The following is a 23,526-nucleotide window of genomic DNA, read 5'->3' on the forward strand; positions in this document are numbered from 1 at the left end:
CTGATGATCTAATGGTCCCTTCTGGCCTAAAACTCTGTGACTCAATGACATTTTGTGGTCTATTCCATTTGTGCCTCTGCAGGTGAGTGGCACACTGTTCACTTGGATGACCTGCTGCCTCCCGAGACCTTTGCAGCCAATCTGGGACAGCTCTCCAAAATGACAGTTGCTGAGATTTTCATGATCAGCACCCAGCAGGGAACCGACACAAGTAACCAACTTCTTGCTTTAAACCCATCTCTGATGTGTTGTTTTACCTTCCGCCGTTTCCCTGCCCCTATAAGGGGATGGTAACATCAGTGGAGTGAAGTTTAATCAGATAAGGAGACATCACCGTACGTTTAAAAGCGACTGTGCAAATGGAGCTGTGGGGTTCCACGCGCATTCCCTGTGAGGACTCAGTAGTGATTTAGGCTACACACCCGCACAGAGACGTAAGAGGGGGGTAGGGAATCCCGTCATGCTCCTGCCTGGGTCATCCAGTCCACGGGTCCACTTGCGCAGGAGTCAGAGGCAGTCATTGGGTTTACTATGCTGGAAATGGTGCCGTCGCACTGGGCCCACACTTGGCAGGGGCTGTCACTGTGCCTCAGTGGGTCACAACTGAGAATACCAGACTGCTGAGAAACAGGGCAGACTCACCCCAAATCGGTGGTTATTCTTCCATGAGAGCTACCAAACCACTCACAAAAGTAACTTCAGTCTCACCACACTGGCTAACAAGAAGTCAGAAATGCAGTCTCCTTAGGCACTCCAGCCCTTGTTGAACCTCTAGAGTTAATGATGAGTGGTTATTTAAAACCAGTTTAATCAAACAAAGGGTTCTTCTGATCCAAAGGACCAGCCACATACCCAGGTCAATGTAGGACTCCGATTTTACCCAGTAATCACACTGTTGCCAGTCCTTAAGTATCTAATATCTGAAGGTTTTGATGCAACAGATAAGTAACATGCAATTGCTCATCATTCAAGGTTGTCCAGAGGATTCTATTGCCCCTGAAGATGCTCAAAAAGCCAATTACTCCCCAGAGGAAAATGTAAGTGTCTTATCTATCTTGCCTGCCATAAGTTAGAACTATCAAATCCAGTCTCACCTTTTCAGAAACAACAGGTCCAAATTGGGGAGGTCCCTGCTTCTCCGGTTTCACTACCCAAGGGAGGAAAGGTTGCAGGGCATCATGCCTGGCGTTTTAGAGGAGAACACCAGCCATCCTCCCTTGTTAAGTAGTGTGGGAAAGGCATTAGGAGTAAGTTTCAGGACTTCTTGGTTCCATTTCTGGCTCTGTCACTGACTTCCTGTGTGACCTGGGGAAAGTCACTGAATGTCTCTGGCCTTCAGCTCCCCACCTGTGGCTGGGAGGGGGAATAGCACTGCCAACGACATGGGGATAAACTCATTGGTGTTTGTAAGGTGATCAGATATTGCAGAGATGGGGCAACATGAGACAGATACAGGAACTGCAGCCCTGAGATGCGGCACGTGCCTCCCCAAACTGCTACAGAGATTGCCAGGGAGCAGCTCAGATGCCATTCTGCAGGTGGCCATGAAAGTGAAGAGGAAGGATTATCTAGTATTCTGGGCACTAGCCTGGGACTCAGAAGACCTTCATTCAATTCTTTGCTTTGCTGCTGACTTGCTGTGTGTCCCTGAGTCAGTCCCTTGGTCTCTCAGTGTCTCAGTTCCCATCTGCCATATGGGGACAATAGCATTGCCCTGCCAAAAATTTTTCCAGCTGCAGCTGATCAACACTGAATTCATGATCAAACAAAGTGTCCAGAAAGCTGTGATCCAGCTGGAAGATAAGAAAGACAACAGCCAGCGAGCTACAGAAAGGATACAGATTCTCTGTGGTGCACTTTTTCAGTCTCAGAGCAAAAATAGATGTGAGTATAAATAAAAGGCCTTGCATTTGTGTGTGACTGGCCATTACAAGAACTTTTAAGAAAACAAATTGGATGGATTAGTGGTACAATAGCTAGGGCACTAGCTTTACAGCTGTGGATTCCTGGGTAAAAATATGCCATTTAGACATCAAATGAAAAATGAGTGTGGCGGTCTTTCATGTTGCTGTGCTGTCAACATTTGTTATGTTCTACACAATTATTCAAGGCAACTGTGCAATCGTCCTTAGTGATTAAATGGGATCCAACTTTAAACAAACTAATGTGTAAATATTTCAAACTAAGTAGATGGAAGGTGCTTTTTTTTAATGGAGAGAAACTATAGCCCAATGGTTCTCAACCTATTTACAGTTGTGGGCCACATCCAATACAACCTATACGGCTCTGAGGATGTCACATGGGCTGCTGTTCTGTGCTGATTGAGCCACAAGCAGTCCGCAGGCCACAGGTTGAGAACCACTGTGTCAGGTGACACTGAAAAGTGTCCATTTTCCTTGGAAAATGTTAACTTTTCATCGAAAAACTGAGCAACCAAACAGCCAATATCTAAAACCTTTCAATTTGGAAATGCCACCCAAATGTCTCTTGGGAGCTGTAGTTTGATTACATCCATGCCCTCTTTCTCTTCTGCGGGCTGGGCTCCCAGCTGGACTACATTTCCCATGATGCTCTCTGGCTATGGGAGTCCTATGATATATCTTGGTGCCTCAGGAAGTGGAGACACCATAGTGCATCGTGCGAGATGTCATCTGGCTGAGTTGCCTGGCCCATAGAGGAGAATGGAGCTATGGGGCACTTTTCACAGGACGCTTCTTCAGCTATCCAGTGTGCCTCATTGCATAGGTTGTTTCCATGGTCCCTAAAACACAGGATGCTTTTTCAGCTATCCAGTGTGCCTCATTGCATAGGTTGTTTCCACGGTCCCTAAAACACAAATATGCCCAGGCTGTTTCCTTTTCATCATGTATACCTTTATTCTTCAGTTCTCCAGCAAACAAAACATGACACAGGGACACTGCAGGAGGAGACTTCTACACAGCTTCTCTCCTCTGCACAACTCACCCTCTGAGCTCTTCCCCCACTTCCTGTTCCTCCCCATTATATTCTCCCCATTCCTGCTAATTGTCATCAATCCAGCAGTTACCACACAGGTTTTTGTAATCAACCAAGGGAAAGTGTTTAATTCCTCCCAGCCAAGCTTGCAGGCTTTTCTGTATTGCCGTGATGTCAGTGATCAGGGTGCTACAGCCAGCTCTCGGTCACAGGCACACAAACGATAACTCCCATGAGGCACCATGGTGGCATTTCAGAATCAACATTTTTTCATTTTAGATTTTTTTTTGACTGAAAAGTCAAAATCTTCCATGGGGAGAAAAGAAGTTCTAACCAGCTGTACCTTTAAATACTAGTGGACTGCTTCAGTTTCTAGCCCAGGTGGGAGTGGGTTTTGCTACAACATGGACGTAATTGCACTGAATTCAATGGTATAATGACAGATCTACACCAGAGTAACTGAAAAAAAGTGAGGGTTTGTCTACACTTAAAACGCTGCAACTGCGCAGCCGCACTGCTGTAGCACTTTAGTGTAGACACTACCCACGCCGATGGGTACCATCAGTGCAGGTAATCCCTCTCACTGAGAGGCAATAACTAAGTCGACGCAAGAATTTGTCCATCAACCTAATGCTGCCTACACCAGGGGATAGGTCAGTATAGCTACATCTCTTAGGGGTGTGGATTTTTCACCTGCTTGAGAGACATAGCTATGCCAATGTAAATCCCTAGTGTAGACCAGACCTGAGAGCCACATGGAACCCTCAGTTGCTACAGCTCACTTTTTTCCGTGACCCCTTTATCTAAGAGTTTCTTGATTCCAGTTGGAAGGTCAGATTGCTTAGGCCAAAGGAACTGTTTCAAAAAAGACAAACAGGAAATGTTTTTAGGAGAGTGGCCTTGAAAATATTTTTTCCCCTCCCACATGGTAAATTTCAACTTTTTGTCCAGAAACCAAACACCTGAAAACTGGAAAAAGAATTGGCCCAAAACTGCTGTAATCCAAAACGTTTTTGGCTGAAAATTTTCAGGTTTTGGGTTTTCTGTCAAAAAATCAAAAATGTGAGGAAAGCAGAGGCTTTCTGCCCTATTTTTCATTTAGTTGAAAACACAATTTGCGATTAAGAAAATGTTGATCAGCCCTATTGTGAGATAAAGTGATTTATTTTTCTTTTATGGCTAGTTGCTCATCATTTTATGGTCATCTTGAAAAGGAGAATTTGTAACCTTTTACAAGAACGAGAGAAGCTGAGTAAGGAGCCTAGAGAGTGGATTTTCTGCAGAGCTCTGTCTAGTGAGTTCATACTTGAAGGCACTTCATTCAGGTAACGTTGTATGTTCTTCTATAGCAGCATCATGTTGGCCATTTGAATTTCAAATAGTTCCATTTTTTTGGAATACCAAAGAGATGTGATATGTTTGTTTCACGTCACTTAAAGGATTACTGTAAGGGGCTTGGGTTTGTGATGAGGTGGTATAAGAACTTATATAGAAGACTAGCATGTGTTTTAAAAATCACAATTAATCAGGGGTACTGGCAACAAAATCTTAGGTCATTCGACAGTTAAAGGGTCTTCTTTGTAACAAGAACAAAATTGATCAGCTGAATGAAATGTGCCGAACCCTGCAGATAAATAACTTGAAAGTTTTGGAAATTCATATTTATGGTATTCAGCCATTGCAGCCAGCTGACTCCCAAACTGCTTGAGAGACATCACCCAGCCAATGCTAAATTTGCTCCCTGTTTTGTCCTGTGTGGATGGGAAGGAGGGAGGGAAGGATAGCTCAGTGGTTTGAGTATTGGCCTGCTAAACCCAGGGTTGGGAGTTCAATCCTTGAGGGGGCCATTTAGGGATCTGGGTCAAAAATTGGGGATTGGTCCTGCTTTGAGCAGGGGGCCTAGACTAGATGACCTCCTGAGGTCCCTTCCAACCCTGATAGTCTATGATACTATGATTGTTGGATATTTACATAGTTGTATCTTAGGGCCCAGCCCTGCAAAGCAACCCTCATGTTACAGACACACAGAATGAGCTGATTAAGCAGGGGGAGGTGAAAGAATTATTTTATAAGATATGTTTTTCCTTGTTTTTAAGACATGCTGTCTGGAATCATTTGGAAGACATTGTGGCAAATATGTTTGCTCAAATTCTAGCAATAATTGATGCAAACAACAACTTGGATCATATCTCTCAAGAAACTCCTTTCTCTGACCTCTGGCTCCAGATGTTCAAAGATGAATCATTTCTGAAGATTAAGTATACTAGCAAGTAAGAAACCACTAGGAAAGCTCGGACTCTCAGGATTAGATCTGAGTGGGAAACATGGTGGAGAGTGTGTTTATTAAATAAGTACATGCGCAAGGAAGTGGGAAAGCAACAAATGTATAGAAGAATTAAGCCATGGAACTCACTGTATCAGAACTGTATGGAACTCACTGTATTGGAAGCCAGAAATTTAGTAGTTCTATTTAAACACAAGTAATCCCAGACAAATATGTGCACAGAATTACAGGCAAAGTCATTCCTGCCAGTTTTTATATGCATCATTATTTATTAGTGTTAGGAGGAGGAGGAGTATTTATAGATCCATAGATTTAAAAATCAGAAGGGAGTTTTAGAATAATAGAACCACAGGGTTAGAAGGGACCACAAGGGTCATCTAGTCCTAATCACTGATCTCTTTCAGGCCCCTCCCCCTGGGCACAGTTTATTAATTCACAAACTAACACAAAACAAAGTTATTCCCCTGCTGTAAGGGCCCAGAGGCCTTTCACTCTGCATTTGTCTGCTGCAGAGTAAGTCACAGGAGCCAGCCTCTTCGCTGACTGAGTACTCTCAGCCCTTTAGAGAGAACACTTGACCCCTTCCTAGCCAGGTCAGATAGAACAATAGGCTGGCTGGCCCCAGGCCTATGGCCCCTAAAGGGGCAGACCACCCTTTTACAAAGGGGACAATAGATGAAATTGAAAGGCAGCAAATTCAAAACCAATCAAAGGAAATATTTTTTCCCCCACACAACATGTAATTATCCTCTGGAACTTACTGCCACAGGAAGTCATTGAGGCTAAGAACTTAACAAGATTCAAGAAGGGACTGGACATTTCTAAGGATCACAAGAATATTCAGAGTTAACATATTGAATGCTGACAAAAAGTTTGGAAAGGATATTAAACCTTATGTTTCAATGCTTAAACCAATTTCTAATTGTTAGACACCTAATGTGGGAGGCAGATTACCTCCCATCTACTCCTGTGGGTTTTGACACCTTCCTCTGCAGCATCTGGTGCTGTTGGAGAGAGGAGATCGAGTTAGACTGACCTTGGCTCTGATCCCACCTGGCAGTTTCTCTTTTTTATTGAATTCCTTTGTAGGCATGTTTATCTTTTAAATGAAGAACATGTCTAGAGATGACTGAGGGGAATAAGACACATCTCTAAATTGCTTAACTCTCTCTCTCTCTCTCTCTCTCTCTCTCTCTCTCTCTTTTATATATATAAATGTGTATGTGGGTGTGTATATGTTTCTTTGTTTTTAAACACGCAAGGGCCCCTGATGCTAAGATTTCCGTGTTGTCAATGAGTGAAGACTCCAGCCTGTCCATGTTGTGCTGCTTTCCATTCAGCTGGGTTCTGAAAGCTCGCCTGGACAAGATATGGGAGACAGTCCATCGGGTGAAAGGTAACTTCACACTTTCTGCATCTATTAAAATTAACTGCAAAAGAAAATATGAGACCCAATTCTCCTCTCTCTTTTGCCAAGGTTAATCCAGATCAGGTTTCTAGAAGAGCTATGTGGGATGGAGATTTCCCATAAAAGAGAGCTCTGTAGTCTAGCATAGAGAAGCAGAACAAGATCCACTGCATGGGATCTGAAGTGAGACAAATTCACACAGGAAATTAGTACATTTTTAACAGGGAGGGAAATTAACCATTGGCCCAGCTCCCCTAGGTATGGGGTGGAATGTCCATCACTTGGAGTCTTGGTTGCGCTTAAGTAAAGTTGGTTGAAAAATTTTAATCAAAACAGTTTGGTGTCAGAAAATGCCATCTTGAGAACTGAAATTTTTCATGAAATTGTGTTAATTTAGATGAAATGTTGTTAGAAAACAAATTGGGGAAAACTAGAAAATGGTAGCCTGTTTCCTCTTGTTTTTTCCTACCCCCCCCCCCCCAGATGTTCTGGTTTAACTTGGATTTAAACTTGGAGAGTGGTCAGTTTGGATGAGCTATTACCAGCAGGAGAGTGAGTTTGTGTGTGTATGGGGGTGGGGGGGATGTGAGAAAACCTGGATTTGTGCAGGAAATAGCCCAACTTGATTATCATGCACATTGTGTAAAGAGTTGTCACTTTGGATGGGCTATCACCAGCAGGAGAGTGAATTTGTGTGGGGGGGTGGAGGGTGAGAAAACCTGGATTTGTGCTGGAAATGGCCCACCTGATGATCACTTTAGATAAGCTATTACCAGCAGGACAGTGGGGTGGGAGGAGGTATTGTATCATATTCTCTGTGTGTATATAAAGTCTGCTGCAGTTTCCACGGTATGCATCCGATGAAGTGAGCTGTAGCTCACGAAAGCTCATGCTCAAATAAATTGGTTAGTCTCTAAGGTGCCACAAGTACTCCTTTTCTTTTTGCGAATACAGACTAACACGGCTGTTACTCTGAAACCTAGAAAATGTCAAAGCATCTTGTTTCAACGTTTTCAGAATAAAAGTTTCATTCATTTTTTTTTTGGTTCTAAATGACATTGTTTTGATGTTTTTGTTTTTTATACATAAAAAATTAAATTAAAAATGGTCAAATCAAAATAAACCATTGCAAATTTATCAAAATTAATCATCTTGATTGTCCCAAACCAAAAAAATCATAACTTAATTTTGTCACAATTTTCAGATTTTGGCTTTTTGTTATGATTTGTGACAAAAAATGCAAAATGTCAAAATTTTCCATGGGACAGAAATTGATTTTCCAATCAGCTCTAATTGTAATGCAGTCAAATGCAAGTATTAAAGAATATAGGTCACTCTTACCAGATGGTGGACTGTATCCTGGAAATCAGTGACTTGGGAAAGGAATCTGCAGATAGATCTGGGGATGTAGGTACTCTCAGACATGCAAATCAGTAGGGCCTATGCTTAAACTTTTGCTCCTTAAAGGAGTCTTGCTGGTGGGGGAAAGAGTTCCTCATTGAAGATTGCCCTATTAGACTGTCCGAACTTCCTTGTCCTTTGCGAACTCCAGTCCTTCATTGCTTGAAGAAATCACAATTGCTCCACTCCCCACCCAGCTAGAATGACCTAGAGCCTCCCCACCCAACTAAAATGGCCTAGAACACCGCATCATAATTCAAACAAGTAACCATTTATAATGGAGAAAAACAGGATTCCCATTGCCCTGCCATGCTTATACTCTTGTCCCACATTCACTTGCATATTAATAATTACTAAACAATATTTATAGTGATTTACTATAATTCAATAAGCCCCTCTCCTTTGCTCATTCTGTGTCATCCTAGATTATCCAAAGGACCCTACTATGGACTCTGCTGAGATGTTTCAAAGCTCTATCATGAACATGCCGGTGCCAGATGGCAATAGTCCAGAAATGGTTCAGCATTATGCCAGTGATTTTGTGAGGATGGCTTTTCCAGGGCAAGATGTTCAGGTTTATGAGGTAAACGGGTTTCTGCAGAAAAGCACTTTTAAACATCACCAGGCTGAATGGTTGGGATGGGGTTACCAATGGTATAGCAGACAATTTAAACTTAATGCAGAAAAAAATAAAAAACTTAGGGCCAGATCCACAGCTGGTGTTAATCAGCCCTTACTCCATTGAGGTCATTGGGGGCAGATTGCCAGCTCATGCAGAATATTTTCAATTTTTTGTAGATTTTTATTTTATTGAAAAGGTCTTGCCTCAGCTTTTTGGAAAAAAGGTTTTGGATTTTTAACAGTCAAAATTTTCTGCCAAAAATAAAACCACTTCCTGTCCGCTTCTGCTGTTTTTTGATAAATGCACTTTACTGAAACACTGTATTTGCTCTTAAATTACTGCTAAGTGCTCTCAACTTTAACTGCATTTTAACAACATTTTTGACTGGGGTAAGAGTTTCATACATCTTTCATTAAACACAGCAGCAACAGAGAACTTAATTCTATGGGTCAATCTCTATTCTTGTGGTTGACGATGAGTAGAAATAATACTTTTTATTTTATCACCAGATTTTGTCTAATGTTCTCGTAACGGGTGCGAAGCGGCTCTGCACCTCTTTGGCACATGACAACGTGGGGTTTTCCCTGATTTGGTTGCACATTGAATATTTCTACCTACAAGAGAATTATCAGCTATTCATCAATTTAGTAAAGAATGAGGAGACTCTAACCAGTGAGCTGCTGAAAGTTTATGAAGAAGACACAACTAAAATGGTGAGCGGGGTTATCTGAATAGTTTTTCATTGTAGATCTTTTCAACATATAATTGTAAATGGAGAATCATCATCAAGTGGGTGTTTTTACTGGATCCGACAAGGACTGGTCCTTCACCGTACGCTATTCAACATTTTTATTGATTATCTGGAAGAAAACATCAAATCATCACTGATAAAATTTGCAGTTGACACAAAGATTGGGGGAGTGGTAAATAATGGAGAACAGTCACTGATATAGAGCGATCTGGATTTCTTGGTAAGGTAGGTGCAAGAAAAAAATATGCATTTTAATACAGCTAAATGCATATGTATAGGAAAAAAGAATGTAGGCATATTTACAGGATGGGGGACTCTATCCTGTGAATCAGTGATTCTGAAAAAGATTTGGGGGTCATGGTGATTAATCAGCTTATCATGAACTGCCAGTGTGATGCTGTTAGCAAAAGAGCGAATGCAATGCCAGGATACATAAACAGGGGAATCTTGAGTAGGAGTGGGGAGGTTGCATTACCTTTATATTTGGCACTGGTGTGACTGCTGCTGGAGTACTGGGTCCAGTTCTGGTGTCCACAGGTGATAGAGTGATACAATCAAGGAGCTCAATTAAGAGAAAGCTCAGGGGTGAGTTGAGTAAAGACTATAAGTACCAACATGGGGAACAAATATTTGATGATTGGATCTTTAGTCTAGAAAATAAAAGTATAACAAGACCCAGTGGCTCAAAGTTGAAGCTAGACAAGTTCAGATTGGAAATAAGGTATAATTTTTTAACAGTGAGAGGAATTATCCATTGGAATAATTTACTAAGGGTCATGGTGGACTCTCCATCACTGGCAATTTTTCAATCCAGATTGGATGTTTTTCTAAGAGATCTGCTCTAGTTCAAAGAGGAAATAATTCAGGAAGGTCCTATGGCCTGTGTTAGGCAGGAAGTCAAACTAGGTGATCACAGTGGTAATCTCTAATTCTAGGAATCCTCCATGTATTTCTCCGCTTCCAATCATAGAATCTGTAGAACCATAGGTTAGAAGGGACCACAAGGGTCATATAGTCTAGCCCAGTGGTTCTCAAAACTGGTCCGCCGCTTGTTCAGGGAAAGCCCCTGGCGGGCTGGGCCGAGCCAGTTTGTTTACCTGCCATGTCCACAGGTTCGGCCAATAGCGGCTCCCACTGGCCGCGGTTCGCCACTCCAGGCTAATGGGGGCTGCGGGAAGCGATGCAGGCCGAGGGATGTGCTGGCTGCCCTTCCCGCAGCCCCCATTGGCCTGGAGCGGCGAACCGCGGCCAGTGGGAGCCGTGATCGGCCGAACCTGCGGACGCAGCAGGTAAACAAACCAGCCCGGCCCACCAGGGGCTTACCCTAAACAAGCGGCGGACCAGCTTTGAGAACCACTGGTCTAGCCCACTGCCAAAATGCAGGATTTGTTGTGCCTAAACCATCCAAGGCAGATGGATCCAGTCTCCTTTTGAAAACCTACAGTGAAGGAGCTTCCAGGACGTCTCTGGGCCGTTTGTTCCATTGTCCTACTGTTCTTACAATTAGGAAGTTTTTCCTGAGATTTGATCTAAATCTGATATGCTATAGGTTGAACCCATTGCCTCTTGTCCTGCCCTCTGTGGCAAGAGAGAACAACTTTTCTCCGTCTTTTTTTATGGCAGCCTGTAACCGTGCCTCCATGGGTCACAACTGAGAATACCAAATTCAGGCCAAACCCCTGAGAAATAGGGCAGATACACCCCAAAACTGGTGGTTAATCTTCAATAGGATATACCAAACCAGCAACAAAAGTAAACTTCTGTTGCACCACACTGGCGAACAACAAGTCAGGAACGCAGTTTTCTTAGGTATTTTAATCATAGAACCATAGAATATCAGGGTTGTATGGTGGTAATACAAGTCCTTGTATTACCACCAAAAACACTGGATTTAAAGACGAGTGTTTCTTTAAAACCAGTCTCATCAAACAAAATGTTCTTCTGATCCCAAAGGACCAGCCACACACCCTGGTCCATATATAACTTAGATCTTACCCAAAAATCACACTGATGCCAATCTTTTGTTAGCTAAAATCAAAAGGTTTTTTTTATAAAAAGAAAGAAAGAAAGGTGAGAGTTAAAATTGGTTAAAGGAATCAAATACATACAATAAATGCAAAATTCTTGGTTCAGGATTGTAGCAGTGATGGAATAAACTGCTGGTCTAAGTCAAGTCTCTGGTTGCTTCCAAATCCTTGAAAGGTCCTCATTCCCTTGGTTTGAATGCTCCCATTAGTATAAGTCCATAGTCCAGAGGGTGGAGCAGGAAAGAGGCAAAATGGAGGGCCTTTTATAGCTTCTGCTATGTGGAGGGAAACCCCTTGTTTCAAACAAAGCCCTCAGCACAGCTAGTGGAAAATCACAGGTGACAAGATAGTATTTGAAGTCACATGTCCATGCATGATTCTGCTTGGATGCAGTAGAAGCCATTACCTATATCTCAAACAGCACATTCACAGGAAAGTCCATTCAAGGTAGATGGGCATCTTCCATTGTGAGTTAAATGTTCTTTTGATGGGCCACTCAATTTGAATAGCCCTTCCAAGATGTGTAGGCAAATACCTTGTGGGCCTTACCCCAGAAGCAAACATTTGAAATCCAGGTATAGAGCCAATAGTCATAACTTCTCTACATCCTTTCTATGCATTGGTGACCAAAATTGGACACACTACTCCATCCGAGGCCTAATTAGCGTTGAGTAGAGCGGTACTATCACCTCCCATGACTTGCATGCTATGCCTTTGTTACTGCAACCCCAAACTGCGTTTGCTTTTTTTGCAATAGTTTCACCCTGCTGACTCGTGTTGAGGTTGTGATCCACCAAAAATCCCAGATCCTTCTCAGCAGTGCTGCTGCCGAGTCACATGTGCTTTTTATCATATAACGTTCATTGCACTGGGAGATGGTCACTACAATTTTAAGCTGGTTTTGTTTGATGCAAGTGCTGTCAACACTGGACCAGAAGCTGTATTATCCAAACCAGTTTTAACCACTCTTTAAAAATGGCTTATCCCTGCCCTGGCCTTGTCCACAATAACAAGCCAAACCAGCTTAAATCCAAGGCAGCTTGAACCAGTTTAATAACATGGTTAAGGGCTGGCTCCCACTCCCCTTGATGTCAGTGGGAAGGTGGATTGATTTCATGGGGAATTAGATCAGGCTTCAAACTTGGTTAAGTAACAAGATCCTCAACTCAGGGCACTTAGGTCCTGAAGAGGAGGGGGAATGATATTCTGTGGCACTCCATTATGGTGTGCACTGCTTGTAAACAAGTGTGGGATTTCTCTCCCTCTGTTCCACTAAGGTACTGCTTGTTCCTTTGCCTCGGCAGCTGGATGTGGAACACACTGGTGCAGCAGTCGTGATTTTATCTCGGCTGCTACTCCTTTCTTGCCATTAATGGGGTTATCCCTTTAGCTCAGATGGTAAGGGTCTTTGCTGCTCCCTGCTGATGATCATGTCTTGCCTGTGTGTGCGTGTATATATATGTGTGGGCAGCCACAGGTCGTTCCTTCGTAACCAGCTCCAGTTCTGTTGCTTCAGTTCTTCAGCAAGCGATACTCCTGCCCTGTCATTTTATCTGCTCTATGCTTCCTACCCTGAAACACAATGGCTAGCTCTGAAACTCACAGGATTTGTTTTTAAATGTCATTTTAGTTTGTAGCTCTTGATGCCGTGAGCATCATCCTGAAGCAGCTGCAGCCCACAGAGAAGGAGCTTCTGCCATTCAACGCCTGCCTGAGCTGGCTGAAAAGGATCAAGTCCATTAAGCACATTCTGGAGCTGATCACATTGGACGACTACCAGATGAGACTTTACTGTAACAAAAGGAAATTATTGAAGAGCGTATTGTGAGTGTTACCCCCCTCCCACCAAAATCATGTCTATGTATTTTAAAGAATATAAACTTTGTTAAAACACATAATAGTCAAAAATTTTCTGTTAAACCTTTATTTTCCCAGACAAAAAGATGGGTTTGCCATTAAACAATTTTTTTTGCAAAAAGTGTCAGATTTTCTCCAAATATTCTGAATTTATACAGAAAAACTTGCAAACTAAAAATTTAAAAATTTTTGATTTTTTTGCAATTTTTTTTACCAAAAACTTCAGTTACTGAAAAAATTGGGGGGTTTGTTTTTTCAGTGAAAAGTCATAATTTTCCACGGGGGAAAAACCTCCATGTTCCAATCAACTCTGTCAGATGGTGGCTCAGTGTTTGCTGTGGCCTCACTAGTGGCCGGCCTGCACAGAAGATAAAAGCCAGCTGCGTTACTCTATTAGTTCAAATGTAACCATCCTAGATCCCTTCACTCGTCCCTGATGTCCCCCTTCCTCGTCCTCTGTGATGCTGTTTACACCTGCGCAGACTGGATGTAAACGTCTGCTACATCAGACTCCCCCCTCACACCAGTGGGAATGTTTTACACGTATGTAAATAATGAGGCAGGGCACCAGTCTATGGAGGATCAGAGCCATTAATGGAACAGGCTCATCTTGTGATTCAAGGTTCAATATTTTATGTCACCTGCACACAGCTGGCTACTTGTGTTGCTGGTGCAAATCCTGCCTTTGGAAATGAGTATTTTAATATTGTAGAATTGGGTGTGTGCGCTGGAGAGTGCTTTCACCAGCTGGGACAAGAACCTGGACCAGGAACTGAGAAGGGGATGCTCAGGGGAATAGAGAACCTGTCTGAGGACAGGAGACTAAAGGCTTGTCTTCACTGCCATGCTAAATCGGTTCCGTTGCCATCGATGCAACGGCATCGATTTAGCAGGTCTGTTGAAGATATGCTAAATTGATGGGAGAGCACTCTCCTGTCAACGTCTGTAATCCCCCTCAATGAGAGGCAGAAGCTATGTCACCAGGAGAACATCTCCCAGCAACATAGCATAGTGTGGACACCGCTGTAAGTTGACCTAAGGTACGTCGACTTACATTACTTACGTAACTTAACTAGTGTAACTTAGATCAACTTACAGCGTCAATGTAGACCAGGTCCAAAAGAGCTTGGCCTCTTGAGCCTAACTAAACGAAGGCTGGGAGTGGATCGGGATTGCTCACTATAAATACACTGGGAGTGGGAGGGGTGACATTAAACACCAGGGAGGGAGAAGAGCTATTGAAGCTAAAGGACAGTGTGGGAACAAGAACAAATGGGGACAGACTGGCCATGGCTGAAATTAGGCTGGAAATGAGAAGAAGGTTTCCAGTCATCAGAGAAAGGGAGGTTCTGAAAGAGCCCCCAATAGAGGCAGTGGTGGGGAGCAAACACCCTAACTGGTTTGAAGATGAAGCTTGATAAATTTATGAAAAGGATTATCTGACAGGGTTGCCAGTGATAGCAGGGACTGGACTCCACAGCCCAAGTTGTCCCTTCCAGTCCTACATTCCTATTAAAACCCCAGATATTACTCGTGTCATGGCCCTTTCTCCAGAGCTTGTTCTAGCCACAAAGATAGAGCAAATCCACTCAGAAACCCTGGGCCATAATCCCACCGAGGCTTTCCAAGCTTTACGCAGACAGCAGAGGAAAGGACAAAGGTTTTTTCCCCCTTTGATTCCCCCTTGTATCAGCTTCCCCTTCATTTTGTAAGCTTCCCTGAAGAGCTAGTAACAGTTGAACAGTCCCTGACTGCAAGCCATCACACCCAGCCTGAGGGGATTATGAGCTGAAGGACCGGTTTACATGTTCAGTTCCTATCTCCAGGTGGCTGGTTTTGTCCAAAGATGTGGGGAAGAATTATTTTTCCCAGCAGACAAGGCGCAGCTACTCTCAGTGAGGCAATTCTGTCTCTTTTTCAGACACCAGTGGAATTGTACCAACATCGTCTACCTGCTCATCGATCACCTGCTACACGATGAAACCAATATGGACGAGAAGCTGCTAAAGCTCGTTGTGAAGCAGTTTGTCTTCCTCTGGAATGTAGGTGTATAAAATTGTGCCCCACTGCCCCTTTGAAACCGCATGGAACAAGAGGCTACAGCCCCCTAGGACCCAGCTGAGATCGGGAGGACCACTAGAAGAACTTTTTCATCCAAAATTTTTTTGGAGAAAAATGCAGAGTTGGCAATACCAAAATGCTTCATGTCAGTTTTTCCAAATTGTTTCAGGGAAAAAATCAAAATATTTCAATTTTTTTGTTTCAATTTCAAAATTTCCTTTAATTTTACTTTTTAATACAATTAAAATGGTCGAAATCAAAACAAAATATTTCGGCTTTCTCCAAAATGTTTTGTTCCTTACCAAACAAATTTGACACAAAGCTCATTTTTCCCCAATTTTTTCGGAATTGCCAGCAAACTGAAAAATCCATTATTCACCTAGCTCTGAATAATCCATTATTCACACATCAGTTGAGGATTCACCCAACCCTGTCCTTCACCCACATGGGACGTGGTGTCCCCACAAGGGATGAGGAGGTAGCCTGCAGGTGGACCAAGCTGCATTGACCCTGGACAGTTCCCCCACTTACCGTCCCCATCTCCTGTGCACACTACACTAAGGCTGTCTGCAGTCCTCACCCCAGAATTAGAGCCTTGCACAGGACAGAAAGTATGTTTGGCACAGGATTTGAAAATTTGGCTTCATTCCAAATTGAAACAAAAGCTGAAAAATTCAAAATTTCCACGTTTTGGTTATGATTTTCAATAGTTTTGGTATTAGATGACACAAAATAGCATCTTGGTGTTACAGTGTAAAATATAATTTCCAGGTTTCCGGGTTTTGGTTTTCTGACAAAAAAACGAGTTTTTTTCAGGAACACAGACAACACCCATTAAAGTTTCTGTTCAGTAAATAAGCCAATTTTCTGTTGACAACATGTTTTGACCAGCCATCCTCAGCTGGTGTTCCCAGTGATGGAGATGTGTGTGTAATATTGGGCACCCAAGTTTGCAAAGTTTGGCCCCAGATCTCTCTGAAAACCTTTGCAACCTTAATTCAGCCCCGATGCTTCTGCATTATGATATAATCTTTAATTACATGATCATGTGCTATGGGTTCTGTCAGACTCCAGCCTCATTCAGTGCACAGAATGAACAGTGAATGAGGGAGTGTATTTAAGTCTCTGGGCTGGGACTCAGGAGACCTGGGATCTAGTCTGGGCTCTGCCCTAGACTTCCTATGTGATCTTATACAAGACTAAAGGGGTAGAGTTAAGGTTGAATGGGCAACCTTGATTCTGGCATATCCTAACTTTTGAGAGCTTGCTTTTGCTAATGTAACTTTTTAAATACTTCTTGTATCACTTAGAATGCAATGACATGCATTATGCTTTATTTTCTGTAGTTACTGTACGATATTGAAGATGGTAAACCAGCAAAGATTTTTGAAGATGTGACAAAAGTGCTGAAGAGATGCTGCAACAATGCTGCTACCACCTACCTTGTGTAAGTCAAGCAAACAAGCAAAAAGACCGTTGTGGGTAAATTTTCAATAAGGGCATCTTTCGCAGGCAATGTGTCTATTAATTACACTTGCAAGTTAACAAAAATATTGTCAGGGATTCTCAACATTTTTCTTTCAGAGGTCCCCCCACAACATGCTATAAAATTCCATGGCCCACCTGTGCCACAATAACTTGTTTTCTGCATATAAAAGCCAGGGCCGACATTAGGGGGTAGCAAGCAGGGCGATTGCCTGGGTCTCCATGCCACAGGGCTCCCCGGGAAGCCAAGCTGCTCAGGCTTTGGCTTCAGCCCTGGGTGGCAGAGTTAGGGTCCCAGGCTTCAGCCCAATGTGGTGGGGCTTCGGCTTTCTGTCCTGAGCCCCAGCGAGTCTAACACTGTCCCTGCTTGGAGGACCCCCTGAAACCTGCTTGCAGCCTCCCACATACCATGGGATACCTGACTCAGCATTCAGTGCTATACCCACACATACACAAAGCATTTTGCATTATGTACCATGGATGTGAACAACTCCCCCTCCTGTCAGTGCCCCCTTGTGGCTGGGCACCTTCACACCAGGCTTATTTCCCCATTTCTCCCCTCAGGCCCCTTACAACTCCCCAACAGCTCTCTTGCCTCAAAAGTATTCCTCCTTGGGGCCAATTTATTATAAAAACCTAGTGCAAAGAATCCAGAACAAGAGTCCCACAGTACATATAGACCTTAAATACCACTCTCTGGCACCTTCCACCACACTGGGGCTCTTTGTTGGTTGTCTCCTGTTCTTCTACCAGGAAAACCACGCCAGCCCTTCCAGCTGGAGTGCAACTCTTCTCTTTCCAGTATCAATGCCCACCCACACTCCCCCAGACTCTCTGCTGGGAGATCATCTTCACCAAGGGAGCATCCATCACTCCTCCTACTACACTAACTTTTCCAGCTCTCGTAGGTGGCGATGTCAGTGGGTAAGCTCCTCCACTGCTCCCCTTGCCTTCAAACCTTTCTGGCCCTGGCTCTTTGGCTTGGGGAGGTCAGCCAGTGAACCCTTCTGCTGCTCCTCTGCCTTTGGCCTTTCCCCATGAACCTCCTGCAGCTTCCTTCAGGGATGTCCTCCCTCTCTGATTCTCCCTGATCCTTTGTAGCCCCAAATACTGCTCTGCATTTTAATTGGCCAAACTGGAAGCACCTGTTCTGGTGGAGCGGCGCAGGACCTGCTTCATTTAAAGGAGCCAGCCACTCTGTGACAGTCAGGCTTATGTATATTGCCGTGGAGCTTGGGCCCAGCTATGCAAGTCTTTATTCATTATTATTTATTTTATGGACTCTGTAAGGCACAAGGCAGCGGAGAATCAGACCCCCGTGAATTGCATCTTGCTTTTGTGGTGTCTTTCAGGAAGGGTGTGAACAAATGCAAAAGCTGCCAGAACGAGATCACTGACCCGGCTGAGCTGCCCTGTGGTCACATTTTCTGCACTCAGTGCATCCGGGAGTGGAACATCAGGCAGTGCAAGATCTGCAAGAAGAGCGTCCCCGAGGATTACATGCCCACCGCCTCCCAGGTCACCAGGTATTGTACAGTTGCCTGACTCTGTGATTTGGGACACTTGTTTAGCAACTGTTAATCTGAGTTACTGACAGTTGTCCAGAATGATTGCTGCTTCTTCGGGTGATTGCTCATGTGTATTCCACAATAGGTGTGCGTGCTCGCCAAGCTCCTTGTAGGACCTCCTGTTCTATGGCAAGGCCCTGTTTGCGGAACAGAAGTCTACTCTCGGTACACACACCAAATCCTCTTAACTTTAGCAGCAGTTGTGGAGCTATGTGCATGTTTCAGCACAGAGAGATTTGTAGATTCATAGATTTTTAAGGCCAGAAGGGACCATTAGATCATAAGGCCAGAGAATCTCACCCAGTGGTTTCTACATCATGCACATAACTTTGGCTTGAACTATAGCAGATCTTTCAGAAATACATTCAGTCTTGATTTAAAGATTTTATATGATGGCAAAACTTCTTTTTCCCTTGGTAATTTGTTCCAATGGTTACTCACCCTCACGGTTAATTTTTTTTGTCTTTTTTCCACTCTCAATATATTTAGATTCATCTTCCAGCCATTATGATTTTGTCTGCTACATTGTATATTAAAACAGTGACATTTTAAAAAATAATCTTTTTCTCGCCCTAGGGAGGCAGTTGCAAATCACAACAAATTCAGGAGGAAGTGCAACTCCTTCTTTGTGGAATTTGTCAGTAGTTACTGTTTTGGGGACAAAATCCCACCATCTGCAGAGATCATCGAACAACTGATTAAGTTCGTGGCTTGCAAACCTTCTAACGCAGAACATCAAGGGGTTAGAAAGGGTGAGTGATGTGTGTAACACGGGAACGGCTCGATCCCGCCAATCTCAGTTGTTCAGATATCCTGAGTCAGGCCCCAAAACTCATGATAGTGACTTTAAAATCATGAGACTGAAAAAAACAAACACTAAATATGTGGTTCTTTCTATGTGCCCTCTGGTGTTGGAGAATTTAGGGCAATTCACACCAGCTGGGGGTCTAGCCCCATTAACTCCAATGGAGCTTCGGACGATTGACGCCAGCTGGGGACCTGGCCCATGGGTTCCAGTGTAGATAGGGTCAGTTCATACCCAGCTGGGGACCCACTGACTCCAGTGTAGCTGTGGCTGATTCACACCAGATGGGGATCTGGTCTCATGCTCAAAAAGAAAAAAGTAATCCATTCTACTCCTTGGTTTCAGTGTACAAACCAACGAGTGACTTGTCGCCCTTTGAAGAGTGCATGGACCCGAGTCCTACTGTCAAGTCCTCCCTTTTGAAAATGCTGCTTCGGTGCAGGTTAGTTCCAGCGCTTCCTCCCAGCCAGATGAACTATATTAACTATATTTCACTCACAGATGCACGATGGGTATATTCAGTTTTATAAGTTACATCCATTTCCTCCTAGACTAGACGATGTGAAGGAACACCTGGAAGGGTATCTCTCCAGGATGGAGGAAGCGTTATCATTAAATCAAAGCAGTCGTGATGATTTCTATTTCATGGCAGTGCGCTGCTTTGAGGTGAGTCCCATGAGTGGGGTGTCTGTGGATAAATGTAGATGTTTTATTACATCCATAATAACTATGTTAAAAGAACACTTAAGGTTGCAAAGTCAAGTACTTGAATGTTAGGAAATGCTAAAACTAAGGTTACCTGTGCAGTCTTCACTTGATCCTCATGTGCTCTGTCATATTCCTTATGGTATAGTCTGCAATTACATAATCACATACTATTTTTTTCCACAGAATCCCTGCCTCATTCACTGTATGAATAGTTACTCAATATTTTTCTTATTATTTATGTATTTATTTATTTATTTGTATTACTGTAGTGCCTAGGAGTATTAGTCATGGACTATGACCCATTGTACTAGGTGCCCTAGCTTATTCTCTGCACACCATCCAGACCCTGCTCTGAATACAAAATTATTACTACTGAGGTGTTCTCACTATGGTATCAGAGTGCTTCACAAACATTAATGAATTGATCTTCACAAAATTGATCTTCACTACACCCCTGTGAGATTAGGTAATATTATTTTGTCCATTTTATAGCTGTCGAACTGAGACACAGAGAGATTAAGGCCAAATTGTGAAACATCTCCACTAATTTTGGGTGCCCAATTTTAGATCCTCAGGGACTGACAAGCAGAGTACTTTGCATTTTTATAGCATTTTATATGTTGTGTGACAGGGTCAGGCCATATGGCTACAAGAGAGTGGTCGAAGGTAGATACATTAGTTCCGGGTTAAGCAGGTCCCTTTTCCCTGGGTAAAATAACAGGGACTATTCCAGAACACTCAGGAACTTTCTAGAACTAATTAAGGCAGGCAGGCTAATCAGGACACCTGGTTTAAAAAGGCTCTCACTCCAGTTAGTGAGGTGTGTGTAAGGAGCTGGGAGTGAGAGGACATGCTGCTGGAGGACTGAGGAATACAAGCATTAACAGACATGAGGAGAAAGGTCCTGTGGTGAGGACAAAGAAGGGGTTGGGAGGAGGCCATGGGGAAGTAGCCCAGGGAACTGTAGTTGTTGCACAGCTGTTCCAGAAGGCACTCTAGATAGCTGTAGTCCGCGGGGTCCTGGGCTGGAAACCAGGGTAGAGAGCGGGCCCGAGTTACCCCTAAACCTCGCAACTCCTGATCCAACACAGGAGCTTCCACCAGAGGGGAAGTTCTCTGGGCTGTTCCCCAACCCATAAGGTGGATTATCAGAAACTGCGAGGGTTGTTCTTATTCTTTTTTTCCCCCATGCTAGCCAGTGATGAGGTTACCTGAGTGAATGGCAGATTTGAGCCATGAAAGTGGCCAAACTGAGGGCTACTGTGAATCTCTGAGGCGAGCAAAATCTGCCAATAAGCGCAGGACCCACCAAGGTAGAGGAGGAACTTTATCACAGTTCATACACAGCTCCAGTTGACCTCAGTTGCAGCTGTGAGCACTCAGCATTTATGCAAGTCAGACCCAGGTACCTCATGTTGGGCACCCAGAAAAAGAGAAACACAATTAATGGCCAGTTCTCCCATTTTCAGAAATAACTTAGTACTTAGGAGATTAAATCTCACTGACTTTCAAAGAGACTTAGGGGGAATTTTTCAGTAGTGCCTAAGTCATTTAGGACCCTAAGTCCCACAGCCTTTAAGTGACCTTTGGCTCCTAAATCACGTTGGCATTTTTGAAAATTTTACCCAGAGGCTCTTAGGAGCTGGGAAGCGGGGAGAGGGGCGGGAGCAGAAGATGGCGGGGTAGATACAAGGTGGGGAGAGGCAGATGGGAGACTGTTATTTTTAATCCAGTGGCATTATTTCAAAATGATCAGGTTCAGAACAATTTTATATTTTGTAGCCTTTAAGGTTATTGTCTGCTGTGTGGTGTGAGGGGAAAGGAAAAGTTGAGTCACAAAAATACAGATGGCCCAACCAACTGCATCTCCTTTACACAGAAGTACTATCTCTTCACTACTTTACATTTTTTAAAATTCTCTCTTGAACAGGATTTTATGTATTCCTCCTTTCAAGAAGACGCCAGCCAGCATTCGGAGCACTTGCTCTCCACTGCAGTTCTGTCTGCTCCCAGCTCTGCCACTCTCACCAGCATTGAAAACCTGCAGTTCATTGCTAAGCTCCGACTCGCCGTCAGTAACGTTGCATCTGTGCTTGGCAGACAGCTGCCAAGTGGTAAGTGGAGTTTCTAACTGTTTTCCAGTTGTACTGGACATCAGGGAAGATTGGTTAGAGAACCATTTAGCTCCATGGATGTTGTTTGCTTTAAGAGTTGTGTTTGTCCAGAGTAATTTCTACGTGTAACCGTTCTGCCAGCTGGAGTTGGCAGCAATAAGGGCCAGCCAGGTTCAATATCTAGGGCTTCCTTCTGATGATACATTACAGAACTGGCTCAAGCACCCACCAAGGAATCTGGGAAAATTACACACCACCTGTTAGGGAGCTTATTCCTTCACCCACTTACTTCCCTGGTCCTTCTCGCACGAACAGAGAGCAACAATACCCGAAGTCCAAAGGTGCAAACAATTTGATGTTTATTGGGGTGAACTTCCAGCAAGCATGATTCCAGTTTCCTTCCTTAGTGTCCCCCTTCCCAGCTCTGACACCACAGAGCCTTACACCTGTGTCCCTGTTCCCATTCCTGCCCTTAGCCAAACATGATTCCAGTTTCCCCACCCCCATTCCCTGTTCCCCCTTTAGCAAAACATTATTTCAATTTCCTTACCCCCATTCCCTGTTCCCATTTCCCCCCACCCACTTCCTGATTGACTGCAGACTATATAGTAAAACTTGAGTTCTGCTTAGCTATACCTTAACCAATCATTTTCCTGAAATTTAACTCACCAATCCTAACATATTGTAACATGATTATGTAACCCATTATATCCCACCACCTTAATTAGTTTACACCCAGCAAAATTAATTATACAGCAGACAAAAACAATCCCAGAACCAGACAGAGATTATACAGACAAACAATAGCAAAGTGGGAACTATAATGACAGAACAATACAGAAGTGAGGATTTCACATCCCAGCTATTGATAAGTGAGTTCTTGCCAGACAGGATGCTATCAAACTAAGTTTCCTTTTACATCTTCTAGGCACTTCCCTTTCTCTGGAGGTGACAGGCACTATCAGGACAGGATTGTATTCCTAACAGCCCAATAGCACCTTCTTTCAATGTGACTAGTTTGGAATGTGAGGATATGACCGGTCGCTTCCCATCTTATGGCTGCCTCTGTTGCTTAGCCAAAGGCGTTAGCCAAAGAACAGGGCCTCAGACTGTCACAGTAAGAGAAGGACCTTACACTGGCAGACAGTGATTTTGATTCTTTCTTTTGTACCTCTATAACTAGCCAAGTGATAAGAATACACCTAAATTCTTAGAGTACAGACCTTTACAGACAGGCCTGAATATCTATATCCTAACACCACCTCTGGGTGCCCAACTCACAGTTGTTGTCCCTGGTCATTGACGACCAAGATTTCAGAGGTGCATTCGCATGAGTTCACCTCCCACCCATGGGGCAGAAGGCACTGGGCAATGCCTCAGCTATCACTCCACCATCAGCCACTCACTTTGCTGCTGCTCAGTGCGCCATCTGCCGCTTACTCCGCAAGCTCACTCCACTATTGGTCACTCTGTCAGCTGC

The 23,526-nt window shown here is 43.6% G+C and overlaps 1 protein-coding gene across 1 annotated transcript in view; it reads left to right on the top strand.

The window, feature by feature from the left end:
- Positions 1–23,526, top strand: part of LOC140913638 (E3 ubiquitin-protein ligase rnf213-alpha-like) — a 174,755-nt gene that overhangs the window by 111,188 nt on the left and 40,041 nt on the right. The window contains exons 35-50 of the mRNA XM_073350368.1: positions 83–211; positions 973–1,037; positions 1,734–1,884; positions 4,139–4,280; positions 5,052–5,225; positions 6,502–6,635; positions 8,474–8,631; positions 9,180–9,383; positions 13,079–13,272; positions 15,227–15,347; positions 16,713–16,813; positions 18,204–18,377; positions 18,996–19,171; positions 19,570–19,666; positions 19,776–19,890; positions 21,863–22,046. Coding sequence (XP_073206469.1) covers positions 83–211; positions 973–1,037; positions 1,734–1,884; positions 4,139–4,280; positions 5,052–5,225; positions 6,502–6,635; positions 8,474–8,631; positions 9,180–9,383; positions 13,079–13,272; positions 15,227–15,347; positions 16,713–16,813; positions 18,204–18,377; positions 18,996–19,171; positions 19,570–19,666; positions 19,776–19,890; positions 21,863–22,046 — 2,319 coding nt within the window. The remainder of the gene's footprint in view (positions 1–82; positions 212–972; positions 1,038–1,733; positions 1,885–4,138; positions 4,281–5,051; positions 5,226–6,501; positions 6,636–8,473; positions 8,632–9,179; positions 9,384–13,078; positions 13,273–15,226; positions 15,348–16,712; positions 16,814–18,203; positions 18,378–18,995; positions 19,172–19,569; positions 19,667–19,775; positions 19,891–21,862; positions 22,047–23,526) is intronic.

Source organism: Lepidochelys kempii, chromosome 6 (assembly GCF_965140265.1).
Source record: "Lepidochelys kempii isolate rLepKem1 chromosome 6, rLepKem1.hap2, whole genome shotgun sequence".
Lineage (NCBI taxonomy): Eukaryota > Metazoa > Chordata > Testudines > Cheloniidae > Lepidochelys > Lepidochelys kempii.